The sequence below is a fragment of the Mya arenaria genome, chromosome 12 (assembly GCF_026914265.1).
Source record: "Mya arenaria isolate MELC-2E11 chromosome 12, ASM2691426v1".
NCBI classification, from domain to species: domain Eukaryota; kingdom Metazoa; phylum Mollusca; class Bivalvia; order Myida; family Myidae; genus Mya; species Mya arenaria.
In genome coordinates this window covers 12,715,104-12,732,366 of record NC_069133.1, presented here as the reverse complement: position 1 = coordinate 12,732,366, position 17,263 = coordinate 12,715,104, and the positions used below count along the sequence as shown (strand labels likewise).

Genomic DNA, 17,263 nt, shown 5'->3' with positions numbered 1-17,263 from the left:
CAGCGTGTCTCAACTTTATTTTAATGAACTAGGGCCAATTTCACGTATTAAAATATATTTCGATGAATGCATGGATCGCTAATTATCCATGATCATTAATTAGCATACTGCAGATTAAAAATATCGTTGTATATAGCACCCACGATTCTTACTGACAGCGTATATAAAGCGAATCCCGACAAACTGCGGTCAATTTCTTGTTTAAAATAACTTTTAAATGCAGACGGCAGTGACAAATAAACGCTTGCATGTGGTAACGGAAACCTTCTTAGTCTCGATCATTCAGCCGCTCTGATCAGAGTCAATTCAACAGAACAGTGTCAGATGCAAGCGTCTAGATGATCGAGAGTACTTACTTTTACTAGTTTCGTACCCAAAACAGTTCGAACTTTAAATATTACTTTTCCCGGCTTTTTCCCGATTTCAACCTATAATCGCAAAATTCAAGGCATTTTCACGACCGGGAACAGACTTTTCGATATTCCCGACTTTTTCCCGTTTCCCCGGTAGCGTGGGAACCCTGTAAATATATTGTTCTACGGATTTGAGCGCGAGGAGACAAACAAGAGCTGTCACCAGCGCGCTCGATTATTCTGCCGCTTTTCTGTGTATGGTTCGAAAAGTTTTGGCGAAACATGCATGGATCACTGTTAGATTAGATTTCAATGCAATACATGATGTGCTGAGATATTTACATATATTGAATTGGAAAATATTTTAGGGGGTACGCAAACTTTAACATATATTCTAAGTAGAAAAAGGGACAAAATTTTGTCAAAATGCTTGATAGAGTTACCTCCTCTTGTGTACAGGCTGCGGGCATGATGGTGAACAAGCGTGCAAAGTTTCAAAGCCAGATGTCAATGGACTTTGAAAATATTTGAGGTGGTACGCAAACTTTAACTTAAATTCTAAGTAAAAAAGGGGCATAATTTTGACAAAATTTCTAGAATGAAAAAATAGTCTTGAAAAACAGTTGGTTTTCAACAGAAATATTCCTTTCACATGATTCTTCAACATGTATATATTTTATTTGTTTGACACATATTCACACCTTTTTCCAACGTTTTTGTTATGGTAATAACTTTAAGATACTCTATCATGTTTTGTGTGTGTAACATATAATTATTTATGATGTGTTTGCTTTTCGTCATTACCTCATGGATAATCTATTGTGGTATAAATAATTAAATATGTATCCATAATATTCAAACAAGATCATAACAAAATATGCATTTAATACATTGAATATCATTACAGTACATGTATTTTCCAAACATAATGTGAATTGATTAGTAAGTAAAATATATATCTTTATTATTAATTGTATTCGCCCCATTGCTCAAACATGTACTGATATTTCGGGCTAATGCTGTTAGAAAATGCAATGAAAAGATTACTCTATAGCCATCAATCATGCTGGCAAGAAAACCTCACACTGGTGAAACACTATAGCCATAGATAGACCCATACTGTTTTAACACAATGTGGAAATAAAGTGATTGGTTCTTCATTACATAAGCTCAAACCATTTTACATATCATAGTTAAATGGGCTAAAATTGTTTTAAGATGGTAAACAAGATCCCTGAGGGGCAAAGCTAGTGTGTTAATGCTTTCAAAACCAAACAAGAGACATAACTCAAAAGAAAGTAAAACCAGATGTTCAGGGCTTGCTATACAAGGGTGTTTTGTCTCAAGGGTGTGGCAGCATGTATACCAAGTTTTGTATGAATATCCTGAATGGTTTTTTGAATTATGACCAAGGCTTTTGTTTTTGCATAATGTTTCCTGACATGACACATAGGCTATGACAAAACCCCATTTTTTTGTACTCAAGTCAGAAGAGAAATTTTAAATCATGGGCTCTTCATTCCATAAGCTCAAGTTATAATAATAATGGTTAAATTTATCAAATATTTATTCATAATAATCCATAGTGAAACTAGGCAAAATCATGGTTATGATCAATTAACCCTTGAATATTAAACAAAATGTGATAGAAAACCTTTAGGTATCATTCATATGATTATAAAACAAACCCACTGTTAAGGTTTTAGACAACCACCATAAGTTGTTCACATGTAGATGTTTGTTAAAAGAATCAAAAGATGTGATACTGTTAGTCAAATAGAATTATACATGTGTGTAGTCTATTAAGTATTTTATGATTGAACATGTGGATTCTGGTCTATTTTCTGTCCAACAGCACAGTGAGAGCTGCTAGCCGGCCTGGGGAACCCATCACTCCACCTCCTATAAAATATGTACATAACGGTTATAAAATGTGCTATAGTGAAGGATACCATAACATTATATCCTGTTATGCCACAGACTTATGTCTTGCTCTGCTTTTTCTTCAGTTATACCCTTAAAGTGACACTAAACAATACAACAAACATAAATTTTGAGTGATAAACCTTTCACTACTTAATAACTAGTCCATTGGCCAGTTATTTTTACAGTCCAATCAAAACACTTGGATTCTAAATTTAGTGAAATCAAAGATGGTTATAGTGTACAGCCTCTTGTTTCTATCCAGATACGACTTGAGAGTGATTCATATCTGTTTACTGGAAGTTCAAAACAATTACTTCAGAGTAAACTAAACATACCTGGATGTGCGCCACTCCCACAAAGGTAGAGACCGCGGACGGGCAATCTGTAGTTACACATGGAGGGGACGGGGCGGCTCATGTACAGCTGGTCCAGGGACATAGACCCATGGAATATGTTCTACAAATAGTTTCAAAATTTAATAAATTGCATTTTCATTTAATCATATATTAAAGGAACTTTAGTAAGATAGAACTTTTGTAAGATAGTATTTTATAAGTTTTAAATGCTACAGAATATTCAAATGTTCAACAAATTCTAAATGCAGGTTTTAAATGCTTTGATTAAATTCATTTCACTCACAGCAACACCCATAGTTCTACAATATCACCTACTCTACAACCTTTGGGTGAACTGTTATATACAGGAAAACACTAAAACAACCATTGCCAAACCCCCCTCACTATTCCTACATTTTAACCGACCCCTCCAGGGAGACAGAATGCCCTTTCAGGGTCAGTTGAGGTCAGTTTGTCCCACCCTACAACCCTGGGGCATACTGCTTTATAGAACAACACTGAAACAACCATCCCCCCCCTCCACTGAGTCCTTCATTATTCTTCATTTATCTCAAGGTCGGGCAGCATCAGACTGTCCTGCCCTACAACAATGAACAAACACTTACACCCCATTATCCCCACCCTCCCATAGTCATACTTTATAACCTACTTTCCTGGAACCCTGGGGCATACTGCTCTATACACACAAAACACTGAAACTGTCATCATCCCCACCCTTTCCCATAGTCATACTTTATAACCTACCCCGCCAGTGAGGCCGAATATTCGTTCAAGGTCAGGAGGGGTTAGAATGTCCCGCCCTACAACGCTTTCCTGGAACCCTGGGGCATACTGCTCTATACACACAAAACACTGAAACTGTCATCATCCCCACCCTTCCCCCATAGTCATACTTTATAACCTACCCCGCCAGTGAGGCCGAATATCTGTTCAAGGTCAGGAGGGGTTAGAATGTCCCGCCCTACAACGCTTTCCTGGAACCCTGGGGCATACTGCTCTATACAACCAAACACTGAAACACAGAACATGAACAATGCATGTATTTTTGGTTAAGAATAAATACACAAAACATTCATTGATTGAGATATTTCAATGTTGATGTTAAACAGTGTCAGCATAATTGTTTTTTTTCTGTCTCATTCCAGCGATATTTAAGTGTTAATGTAATCTGTGTTTTTTACCTTGTGACTTGTGAGTCCCTCAATGAGTGTCTCTTAGGCCTTGACCAAATTTCCTTTAAACAAGGTCACAGTCAAATGATTGGCTGCTGATATTGTCCTTATAGATTCCCTAATTGTATTGCCAAACTCTTCTTTAAGCTAATGTTCAACCATACACTTACCAGTGTCAGCATACTTGTTTTTCCTGTCTCATTCTGGACTTCCCCTGAGCCAGTATGTAAGGTGTACACTGAGTAAACATGAGAATCACATAATGACCTTGTAGGATTAAGGTCAAACAGTATTACTTCATCACACATACCCGTGTCAGAATACTTTTTTTTTTGGTGTGTAGTTGTATACTAGGTAAACAGAAGAACCACATAGTGCCCCACAAGGTAGAGCCTAGATGGTGTCGGATTATAGCAATCAACTCACTTGTGTCAGCATATTTGTTTTTTTCATCTTCATCCCAGGCTTTGCCACCAGCCAGTGTATATGGAGTATACTGGGTAAACAAGAGGATCACATGGTAGCCTGGTGGGGCCAAGATGGATACAAATCCACTTACCCATATCAGCATATTTGTTTTTCTCATCCTCGTCCCAAGCTTTCCCACCAGCCAATGTATATGGAGTATACTGGGTAAACAGCAGAACAACATGGTGGCCTGGCGGGGCCAAGGTCGGGTCAAGGCTTGAGGGGACTGTCATCTCAATCATTGGCCTTCGAAGGATAAAATCAAATCATGTTTTACTATAATATACTCTGTTGGTTTTTACACCATAGCTACATGGATGAGAGGGCCATAAATGTCCTACCTTTGGCTACATTACAATTTTGAGTCGACTTAACATATGACTTTGAAATAACTGTTGTGGACAGAAAAGGTGATCAGGACAATTATACTGGTGAAGTATGTAAAATCTGTGGCTAAAAATTGTTGACAAAAATCAATGCGAACATGATAAATTCAAAAAGAAAGGGTACCATAAATCTGCAACAAGCTAAAATTGGTCTATAAGTGAACTTTTAAAAGTTTTCGGCATAAAATACAATATGTTTTACGAAAAGACGAAATGTAAAAATAACGATAAAAGATCCCATGACCTTTAATACACATCTGACCATAGGTGAGGTAGTTTGTTTTCCAGTAAACAGCAACTAAGATGTCATACTGTTTCTATACACCATAATAAGGTACTTTAGGTTTCATTTTAGCTTGTCACAGTTCAGATATGAACATCATTATTCCACTGCCAACCTACCTGCTGGAGTATTCCCCAGCCTTGGCAGCGAGGTAAGCCTGTGTGATGTCGGCAGTGTCTTCACAGTTCAGGTGTATGGTACACCGGTGGTGCGGCATCACAGAGTCTGGTCCAGTGTTAGGGTCGGCTAGGAAGTTGGGTATCTTGTTAACAGCCACTTGAAATTGATGATTCTGTTTTATAATTAATGCATTCATTGACAATGGATTTACCCCAAATGTAAGAATTGTCTCTCGCAACATGTGTACCAAGTTTCATCATTTCATTGTAATATCTTAAATGTTGTTTTTTTTTGTTGTGGCACTTTGGCACAAACACAAAGGCTATGACAATCACGCAACAACGCATTGGTGAATCGCGGTGCTAATGTTTTGAAATTTCCAGCTGTCAGAATCTTTATCACTCTTAATGATTTGCCACACTTCATTACCAAATCTTAACTTTTTTTCTTCTGAAACAGACAAGTTAGGTAAAAGCTCTTACCATTGATTTTTGTCACAGGAGATTCAAAGCTGACCAGCTCCAGGTCTTTTCTCATCTCTTCTGGCAACACATTCTGAAATAAGGTATGAATTACCATGGAAACAATATTAAGACTACTGTTTTCAGGATATCATCATTTAAATAAACGGATAACTTAATTTCAAAGAAAGATTGTTACTTCCAAGCCATAGCTTTCAAATCCATATTTTAAGAGGGCTATTCGTAAAGATTGTGGACAGGAGCTATTTCATACCACAAGGCCTTAATGTAAACAATATAATATTTGCAACATATCATGAAATATATTGTGACTACCGGTATCTCATTTATTTAAACAATACTGATTGGAAGTCTTTCTATCTGCAGTTTTTAACAACCAACCCTTTCCGCACAACACTTTGACACGTCATGGCACCGTGAAAAACAACAACAATTTATTTCAACAAACAGTTTCCTTCCATATATCCTTACTATGCTGTATCTTATGTATTGTGTGTTTGTTCCCATCATTTTATATTAAGAAACTATAAAGATCAATTAATTGTTATTTAGATCTCATGTTTGGACGGTTTTTTCCTTTTTTACTACATGTTTTATGTTGTAAGGTAGATTGTGGTTGAGCAACGCTCATAAATCCTCTATAAAGCATTTAGAAATAGTTTTTAGGTCACAAATCTTTCGATTTAAGCCAGAATTGGATAAAATTCATACCTTTATATTAGGAGAAAACATTTTCACATTCCTTTTAAAAGGTAAAAATGATCAGGTATTAGAAGCAAACGATCGGAATAAACCATAACACATTTCATGACAAGGATTTTTGCGCCATGTTTTATGTCAATTTCAAGGTTTTCAGAGTTTCTGTTTTCACCCAAGAGTTTAATAATCCCATTAAGTTCTTCTAGCGTTTATGATCACATTCAAATTTGGTACAATGTTTTAAGAGGGATTCGGAATATTAGATATCAATTTTATGTTGAGTAACATTTCATATAATTTATGAAGTTTGCATCATGTAAACAGTGTTTAAAGTATTTTTAGCTTTGTGTTCCAATACTGTTGGTTCCCTTAGCAACGTTGACGTATATGCCATATGGTCACATCTACTTCATCATATGTGTCTTAAATGACCAAAAAGTGACTCTTTAAAAAGTTTGATCAACGTTACATTCAACATTATATAACTTTTTTGATATTTAAAAATACGAAGCCTGTCTGAAAAACTTCATAAACAGCCCTCGTACAATCCTCTAAAGATAATATATATTATATACTTTTAAAGAAATGCATATAGAAACAGTGTGTGTACAGCACAGGATAAATAACATCATAAATGTCACAAGGCAATATTTTGCTTCAAATGCAGACTTTAAACAAAGATTACTCTATTAGTTATTCACCATTTTAAATTAAACAAGAGTTTGATTGAGAGTTTAGTTTCTTGAAACAATTCAAAAAACCTTCTCACAAAACTGATGCATGATGGAGGACTCTCAATACATTATTTTGGAAACAGGTTTGTCAAAGTGTCTGAGGAAACTAATCACCTGATCAAACCCTAGTAATACAATGAAGGCCAGGCTCTTTAAGCGTCATAGACTGCCCTTTGTTTCATTTGAAATGGTGTAGAAAAAGAAAAGTTATCTTTGCTTCAAGTCATCATTCGAAGCAAAAAGGTTGCCTTCCGGCTTAGCATTTATGATGTTATTTATCATGTAGTATACACAACCTGTCAAAATACAATGTCACAAAAACAAAAGGAAGAAAGCATTGATCTGATATCATTTATGATCCTGTGGAATACCTCAGTGAGCAGGTCGAGGAAGGTGACTTTTGGTGTGGCATTAGACAGGACAACCTTGGCCTTGATCTCGGTACCGTCGTCCAGGACAACACCACATGCCTCGTTGTTTCGGGTGATTATTTCCTTCACTGGCTGTGAAATATAAACCATGTCACATGATAGGTCTATAGGTCTAAAACAAACATGAACCCCATTCTTCCACTAAATACAGATATAAGCCATTCATGTTTATGCCGTCAAATGTTTGAACATAGAATTTATTTCTATTTAATTCCTAGAGATAATCATATAATTCTCTGAAAAACAGCATTCTCGCAAATATAACACGCTTAGGCTTTTCTACTAAATTTAGAATGCTTCATTTATTAAATACTAATAATTCATATTTTTGCCAAGATATAAAAAATTGTCATACTTTCATAGACAAATCTACTTTATCAGTGAAGAAACACACCCGATTGTCAAGGGCCGAGTTGGCTATGGCAACTGCTCTCATGCATCCCTCCACATTACCCAAGGCCCCCTTGAGAGTCCTACATTTATTGACATTCTAATTTATTAGTGAAGACAATTGCCACCTGATCTAGGGCACTGTTGGCTATAGTATTGAAACTGGTCCGCTGCCCCCATCAACATATCCCCAGGCCCCTAAATATCCCAAATATATCAAACCATGACACAAAACTCTACCTCATCAGTAAAGAGACTGGCCCCCTATGTCCAGGGCAAAGTCAGTTATGGGGTAAGAGGCTGCACTTATGCCCCCCCTCAACATATCCCCAGGCCCCCTTAATACCCCAAATGTTATCAAACACTTGTCTACCTTTTTAGTGAAGACACTAGCCCCATGGTCTAAGGCACAGTCGGCTATGGCGTTGGAGACTGCTCCCATGCCTCCCTCAACATATCCCCAGGCCCCCTTGACACCCTCAAGTTCCCCCATCACGTGGTGCAGCAGCACATAGCCACTCCCGGGGCTTTCTGGGCTCATCATAGCTCCTGGGAAAAATGAATGAAAGTGGATGTATGTTTCATCTGTCAGGGATGATAACAGGCGCAAAATCTCAATCCTGAAAATTTAGTTAAAGTTTAATGCCAAAAGCAGTGACAATGGGCTTAAAAAAACGCTGTTGAAATTTGTTTTCAAAGCCAATTCATCCATATCATGATGCTTCTTTTTTAATGCAAAAGGTCATAGCCTGGTCAGCTAAACATAAAACAAATACATGTACATTAGTCTGGAAATGAAAGGTCTCATTCCTGATTTGAGCATAATTCCAGAACTGTATCATCCCTGAACTGTGTTGACGAGAAAAGCAGAATGTAAACATGTGGATATTCAAATATTTGCAATGGCATATAATGATAATAAATGCCAATGGTTTTATAACACAAGCAATATCTTTCAACAAATTTAAGCATGTACTAGCTCCAACACCCAAACAGTAGCCACAATGCATGAATTGGCCAGTTGTCAATCAAACAAGTGGACCAATAACAGGATTACATTTTATCAATAAATGAAATCATATGGTTGCATTGCCCAATAGATGAATTGAAAAACCTCGCCAAATATTCTCGAAAAAGTTGCAGTAAGTACTTGGCAACTGGTCAATCATCAATGATAAAGTCAAATACAGTCAAGCCCCGCTGCCTCGAACTCCCAGGGATCGGCGAAAATACCTTGAGGCTTGAAAAATTAGAGCCAAGCGAGATTATTTACCTTCAGCATAAAGAAATCTGTCCTTTACACGTAGTTCAAGGCAACAAGAAAATCAAGCCAAACAAGGTCCAGCTAACAGGCTTCAACTGTATATCCTGGCTAAAAAGCCTGCCTAAAGGATCAGGATTACAAGTATTCTAAAAAAAAATACAATTATTATTAACAATAGCCTGTCTAATACCTAACACAATTTCAAATCAAATAATATTTGAATTATGGAGAACAATGTCATATAATTTCCATACCTATAACAGCATCAGTGGCAAGCGTGGCCTTCAAGGGCTCTGATTCGAACCACTTATCGAGCACCTTCACTGCAGGAGCTGTCATCAGCTCATAAAAGGCAAGGCTGTCTCTACCAAGCTGCCGTGCTGCAGTAGATTTAAAAGTGGAGGTTAATATTCAGAATTCAGTACAAACTGATAAAGATTTTATTTACTGCTATTCCAGTAAAAGCCACAGAAGGAAAGCAATTATTTAAATAGTATATGGGTTGGCGTCTTTTAGGGCTGATTTGGACCCAAAAAGAGTAATATTGCTTCTGTAGGGGGGTGGTATAATTAAAAAGGATCTTCCCCCTGGGGATGATATGTTTAAATGGAATAGCCCTTGGAAATTGCCAAGATATCTTTTTGAATATGAAATAAAGCAAACCACATTTCTCTTTCGGTTCAAACTATTGAATTATATATATTTTTTTATCATACAACCAGATTAATTTTGGAAAATATCCTAACATGATATTTAAGCAATGCATAAACTTTCCAAAGTTCTGACCAAAATTATGTTTTTATGCAAAAAATAAATAAATATATATATTTTTTACCACAGTTGTAAAGCTGTTTAGCCTTGGTCAAGGTGGCATACTTCTCTCTGAGTGACCTGTGTTTCCATGGTGATGACACATCTACCGGGGCACTATCCAACATAGGGTCCAGGGAGGTCACTATTCTGTCCAACAAGGCTTCAAACTCTGTGTACCTCTGTTTATGGAAACATAATGAAAACAAACATGTAGTTTAAAAAAGCCACAGCTTAAAATCTTATTTGAGTCATATTGTGCTCTCTGCACTTTTGCATACTATTTGAATGTAGTATGAATGTAAAAATGATGGTTCACAGCCGAAGGGAAACAACTCACTATTATTGTCACATTAAAAACTTGTGCCATTTACCCCACAAAATTCTGAACTCATTTGTATAATTTGTATAAAACCAATCCATGATTTTTTATTAAGGACGAACAGAATGTCTTGAGCTAGTCTTTTTTTCAGTAAAAATGGGGCATATCTTAATCATTCAAACCAGAATTATGTGCCTAGCTGTACATTTGACATTTCCCTAATGATTGGAACATGTGCACTAAGTTTCATATTAAGATCTTTAACATATTTTTTAGTTAAGGCCAATCTTTAGTTCTTGCAAATGCCAGCTTGCAAACGGAAGGAAGGCTATGACAATACCTCAACTTTTTTATCTTTATTTACTGATGTATCACATCGCTTAGGACATATGTATCTTTCAAAGTTTTTGCGTATTTTTTAAATTTGAAAACTTACTACAAATTTAATCCCAGTAAATTTTAAAATAGCATTCTGTTTATGTATCTGTACTAATCATGTGACTTTCACAAGCTAAATATACTACCTAACAATAAACTGGGAAACCATGTAAGAGAAAAGACGATGTATTATCAGTCTCAAACTAGCTCATATTGACAGTTGTAGTCTAGTTTTGAAGAAATACCATATTAGTCGACTTTGGAAACATCTGGTGTCTAGTCCCTTAAAGAATAATCATTATGTTTAAGTATTAATGTGAGAAATAAAACTGTCAAAGCCATGAAAAGCATCCAACCTGTGCATCTCTTTCAGAGAACTGTGCAATCTGTTGTCTATTTTTAGCAGCATCCCTACCCAAGGTCAAGGACCTGACCTCTTGACCTTTGACCCTGACTGGCTCAATAAGGGGCGTGTAGGCATTCGGGTCTCGGAGGTACACCTTTAAACCATACTTCTGTAAAAATGGAAATGAAAAGTGTACATGATTTAATATCAGCATAATGAAAAAGTTGAAGATAAAAGTATAATTTTTTAATATGTTGATCAAAATTATACATAGAATAACCTTGATTTTATGATTCCTGTTGTTTATAGAGATTTATCATAGAAATAAATGATATTTCACTGTTTCAAACAAAGAAAATTAATCCATTTGATATTTTTCTAGTTTCAAAAATTATTTCTGAAATGATGTTACGTTTTCATACAATTTGAAGCATCTTTCCGAAAAACTACAATTAATTTCCATTTTATATCCTTTTCAGGCACATAAAAAATATTGTTGTTACAGTGTAAATATATATTTCATTTCTTGAACATCGCAGGTAAATCATTCAATTGTGGCTATGCCACTCATGAAAGGTAACTTTTGGTGATCACTCAGTAAAATATACTGTGATCTACAACACTGACATAACAATTATCCTTTATTTCTTGAGATATGGAAGGTTTCAGCTAAAGAGTTATGGAAGGGTGCTGCGCCCTGTCCTTTTTTGGTAGCACCCTTCTGCCCTCATGGAGACCAGCATGTGCACCCTTCAGCCCTCATGGAGACCAGCATGTGCACCCTTCAGCCCTCATGGAGACCAGCATGCGCACCCTTCAGCCCTCTTGGAGACCAGCATGCGCACTCTTCAGCCCTCATGGAGACCAGCATGCGCACCCTTCAGCCCTCATGGAGACCAGCATGCGCACCCTTCAGCTCTCATGGAGACCAGCATGCGCACCCTTCAGCCCTCATGGAGACCAACATGCGCACCCTTCAGCCCTCATGGAGACCAACATGCGCACCCTTCTGCCCTCATGGAGATCAACATGTGCACCCTTCAGCCCTCATGGAGACCAACATGTGCACCCTTTGCACCCTTCTGCCCTCATGGAGACCAAAGTGTGCACCCTTCTGCCCTTCTGTCCTCATGGAGAGCGCCCTTCTGCCCTCATAGAGATCAACATGTGCACCCTTCTGCCCCCATGGAGACCAACATGCGCACCCTTCTGTCCTCATGGAGACCAACGTGTGCACCCTTCTGCCTTCATAGAATTCAATACTGGAGACTGTGGAATTTTCTGTTGTTTTGATTCAAACTTAAATTATGATTATAAATACTTATAAGCTTCACAAATATGGCAGTTGACACAAAATATTACTTAATTTTAACACATTCCTAAAACTATTGGTCAAATTCAAATCACAGCCTTGAATCAATATGCCCTTTTGTCCCTCTTCTGCAGCACCCTGTCCTTTTTAAAACCTAGACAAAACCCAAGACAAGTTCAATCTTGACAACGACTACCCAAGCTAAAAGACAACAAATGCCAAATTAACAAACAAAGGAAACATTTACATTTTCCTTTAACGACACTTACAACACAGACATTTTTACCTTCAAGTCGAGATCTGAAACAATCTGTGGTCTCAGCAAACTCAACACATAGGAGGCTCTGGAGAACTTATAACCTGGAGAAGAAAACAAAAGAAATAGACAATTCAAGACATGTATGATAATGGCTGTACTAACTACAAACGTATCAATATCAACATTACAATCGGTCCGGAATCATAGAGTCTGGTCTCTGTCATACTGATACTGCAAACAGTATCAATAATGTAGCATACATGCAGGGGATCAAAAAATCTCTGGAATTAAAAAAAAAGAAATTTAAAAAAAAAAAAAAAAAAACTAGCTCAAGGTTGACAGTGGAAAGCATCCATAATATTATGAGTTTAAAATTAAATGAACAAACAATCTGTAGCTTTTTTGTACCATCAAAGACCATGTTGACTAATTCCAAAAATTGTTGTAATTTCAGTGTGTTGCTGGAAATATTTCCTATGGCATGTATGAAGTAGTGATAGGGGAACAAACTCTGGACTTATAACCATAGTGATATTTGCGAATCATTTTAACCCAGGGCCAACAGTACAGCAGTCATACCCTTAACTATTTACAATTAAAATATGATTCATTAAAGGTGCACAGATTGACCATCTTAACAACTTATTATTTTTTTTATGTCTTATTTAGCTTAGTCTAAACTTCTTTATTTACAATGATTGTAAAACAAGTTATTACAACATTACATTAATCACTCTTGTCCGTCCGATGTTGAGCAAGAGTGCAGTGATAACAGTGATAACTGGAGTACCCTGATGAAACTCCCTTGTCCGGCTTGGACCAAACCAAACTCGCATGCGAAGACAAACTTATTTAGAGGCAATTAACAGCCCAAAAGAATGACATAAGGCACAAAAAACAAAGAGGATATAGACAAATATGGAAGTATAACAATACAGACATCCATTACCTGGAACAATCTCCTCAGTGACTGCAGCTCCACCAATCAAATGGCGCCGTTCCAGAACACACACATCCAGCCCCGCCTTCTGCAGGTAGGAGGCCTGGAAAAACAGCAAACACAATTAATATTCCAAAGCTAATCATCTCTATCTCCTAATAAAATCCCTGCTATTTTGCTTTTGTAAAATATTATTTTGCACAGTTCCCTTAAACATGAAAGAAAAGTGTCACGGGCCAAGGTATACAAGGTAACAAAGTAAAGGTTTATCATGTTTGGCTCAAAAGCAGAGATGTTGGTTTCTACCATGCAAAATATTAAATTTTAGCATTCCAAAAACTATTAAATTTTACATGCAAAGCCAAGCAAATTCTTGACAAACACATATTATTGACAAAATGCATATTCTTGGCAAAGTAACATGAAATTTGTTAGATAAATCTTTTGACAAGACTAGTACAAAATTAATCATTTTGAAAAAGATTTTGAATGGCTTCTATGAAATTTTATATATGAATGTTTTTAGTTTTTACATTGTTTAACAGTCGGAAAACAGGTATTTGTTTTATTTTTGGCTTAATTAGAGATTTAAGGAAAGAAAAATGTAAATTGAACATCTACTACTACATTTAATTTCTACTGATTTAGTAAGGAGAAAAGTCTATTAAATGTATTCATATACAAGTGTACAATATTGTTTTTAAGCTAGGCACTTTCATTGTCAGGTGAGCAGTTTCAGGAAGGGGCTTTACCCTGCCCGCTTTAGCAACAGTTTTCTATTCTCATGGAGATCAGCTCAATACAGTCATTAAAATAAGACTTGGGACGAACATCCGCTTACCGTATTCTTACACTGGAAATTGGCACAAAAAAAGTCATAATCCCTGTTATATAATCCAAAATTTGAGAAAGCTTTCAAAGCATTTTTCCAGTTCAGGACTTGCGGTTCTGTGATATTTACAACCACTGAGCTTTTGCAAACTTCTACTCTTACAAAATTGATGACTTATATGATAATAAATAAGTACATATTTGGCAGTTGGAACATAAATTTGCTTCATTTTAACACAATTTTCCAGTTTCCTATCAAATTCATAATTTTAAAATTCTTCAAAGCTTGATTTAAAAACTTAGCTAACCCTAATCAGAGGTTTTAACAGCTGATAAATGTCAATCCTGAAAATTAAGAGGTGGAATGTGTTTGAGTATGACAGTTTCATGCCCCATAAAGAGTTTAGTAAGGGTCATTTAGACCCATTTTGAAATAGTTTCACATTTTGAAATAGTTTCAGAGTCATTTTTATTCATTTCTAGGTTACACTTCCTACTGTTTTGATGCAAATATCTGAGCAAAACAAATCCTTTATACAAGTTACAACTGTAAAATAGCCTGAAGTTTAAAGTTCTCAATTCTTATTCTCAGGATTAGTCTTGAACTTAAGAACTCATGCTTAACCCTACTACATGATTTCTGAAAGTTTTGAACAGACAGAATACTGAAAGACTCAATATATGGGAAGTCACTGAAGAAGGGAATAACTTAACATCTTACTACGTGTATGCATTAATATAACTGAGAGAAGGACATGGGTAAGTGTTAAATTGAGGCAAGGTGAATTGTAATTATTAGCTATGGAAAATAAATCTTGCTAGGCGAACAAAAGGAATACATACACAGACCAAACCATTATGGCCTAAAAACACAGAGTAAGCAACATCATTAGGGATTACAGTAAAATATAAAAAGGTGTTTTAAAACATACACGATTAAAATAAGACACACTAAATTAAAAACACTTTTTAGGATTCATAGAAGTTGAATGCAAAGTCAATTTGCATTTTGCTTTGACTATATTCATTTTATTTATTTGAATATGTCTATTATTAGTTGAATAACTAAACAGTACCTCCGCCAATAACTACAGCATCATAGGCTGACTTTAGCTGTCTCGAATTAACTGCCGCCTGTGTTGTATACAGTCTACTGCAAGCTTGAAGAAGTTTCATCCTCACTAACAATCTCCCACACAGTAATATCCCTTGAAGAGCAGGGAAGTACTGTACAGCAAAAGGAAGTTACTGTTGTGTGGAGTTTTCCTCGCAATTCACACAGTATCTAGCTGATAAAACTAGTTATCACAAACCAAACGATCTTCTCTGGAGACTTCTTTCTGTAAAAAAGATTTTTTAGGTAAATTATTATACCAATTTGCATGTGTTGTGATTTGACCAAATTACTGTACAAGTAATTGTATGTAAGTTTTAAATGGGACACAGCTGACTTTGCTAACTCTGACTTCTGTGTTAGTAGCACTCCTGTAGAAAGCTTATAAAACTTTCTCTTAATTGCTAACTGTTGTCAGATTCAAAAACAATTAATGGATTAAGCCACAGATGGCCTAGCGGTAGCTTGTCAGCTTCAGGATCGAGAGGTCACGGGCTTAATCCCCAACAGTGTCATAGGGTAGACATTAGAAAATGGCTAGCACTAGATATAAGAGGTTAGGGCTGGAAAAATATAGTAAGATGCCTCCTGTGTATTTGCTTTACACTGCGCACAGAACAAGAATTTAAGAAGAAGACTATTCAAAGCCCTAAAAATAGAGTATCACACACACACACATCTCCTTGTATCTAAGAGTCTTTGTTTCTCACAAAGATCAAAGAGTAATATTTAGCAAGTTATCTGGGTAAGCTGAATTGATAATGTGCCTGACTTGCAAGCAGGGCCCAGGTTGCAAACCTTAGTCATACTAGAATGCTGTCTAGGCTATGTCGTCTTTAAGGCAGAATAGAAAAGAAACCCTGTACAGCAAGTGTGTTTTAATCTTTTTTTATATAAAAAGAACCCTGTACAGCATTTTGAAATGACTAGTTTACTGTAGGGGGGTGGTATAATTAAAAAGTATCTTCCCCCTGGGGACTTAAGGCTGCAGTGTGTTCACTAAGGCGAGCGTTCATAAAACGATCGCAAACATTTTGATTTGTATCCCTGTTGCAACGCAGTGCATCAAGCGGGAAACCAAACACGAAGCCTTTGCTGCAAACATGTTTACTGAACGCACTGCTGGTTGCCAAGCTTTGAATGTGACAGATTGATTGGGACACGTTTTGCAATTGTTAGTGCCTACTGTATCTATTGGAGAATCCCATTAATATATTGGAGTTCCAAGAACAATGAAACCAAGTCTTTACAATATCATATTTCTTCTTTTTGCAAAGGGAACAAGGACAAAAATGGTAAGATGTAAATAATAAATTTTCAGATAAAACCTCTTTATTTGGGCTATTGTACCAAACTCCGCGCAGTGTTACTTCCCTTGCAGTACAGTAATCACTGCCACCACAAGATTTTCATCCAAAATTGGATGAAAACTTTTAATGGCATTTTTTTTAATCATATATATTTATTCTTATATCCTTTCTTAAATAATTACTTTACGCCAGTTGATAGGCATAATATGTTTTATAGAAAAATAACAATTAAAAAAAACATTCGGAAATGTTCGGTCTTTTTTCAAATTGAAAGTAGGATTTACAAATTACAATATCAACATGGATGTGTTGTTAGCTATTCAGACATGTATCGAACGTTTTGCATTTTTTCCTTTTATGGAATAAAATCGTTTATTTTCTAAACAAATGAAACATGTTGCTGGAATTTCTTTTAAAGGTGTTCCGTCCATTTTGTAAATTGCAATCACGTGCCGTTTCTATCATCACGTGATATTTGTGAAGGCAGTGATTACTGTACTGCAAGGGAAGTAACACTGCGCGGAGTTTGCTATTGTACATCCGCCATTTTCTGATCATGTGACTTAAATGGTTACAT

At 36.2% G+C, this 17,263-nt stretch overlaps 1 protein-coding gene across 2 annotated transcripts; it reads right to left on the bottom strand.

Annotated features, from left to right (window-relative positions):
- Positions 1-1,130: 1,130 nt before the first annotated feature.
- Positions 1,131-17,230, bottom strand: LOC128211204 (pyridine nucleotide-disulfide oxidoreductase domain-containing protein 2-like). Of its 2 annotated transcripts, XM_052915702.1 has the most exons (17): positions 16,978-17,230; positions 16,705-16,750; positions 15,339-15,602; positions 15,106-15,125; positions 13,441-13,534; positions 12,519-12,592; positions 10,931-11,089; positions 9,900-10,056; positions 9,319-9,444; positions 8,174-8,349; positions 7,351-7,482; positions 5,547-5,619; positions 5,064-5,220; positions 4,367-4,521; positions 3,541-3,647; positions 2,615-2,735; positions 1,131-2,255 (listed from the first exon to the last, which is right to left on the bottom strand). In XM_052915702.1, exons 3-17 carry the CDS (start codon positions 15,436-15,438, stop codon positions 2,191-2,193), a joined length of 1,716 nt encoding a protein of 571 aa, XP_052771662.1. In that variant the 5' UTR covers positions 15,439-15,602; positions 16,705-16,750; positions 16,978-17,230; the 3' UTR covers positions 1,131-2,190. The 2 variants fall into 2 exon arrangements, with proteins under 2 accessions (XP_052771662.1, XP_052771663.1); XM_052915703.1 differs by lacking the exon at positions 16,705-16,750.
- Between the last annotated feature and the right edge of the window lie 33 nt (positions 17,231-17,263).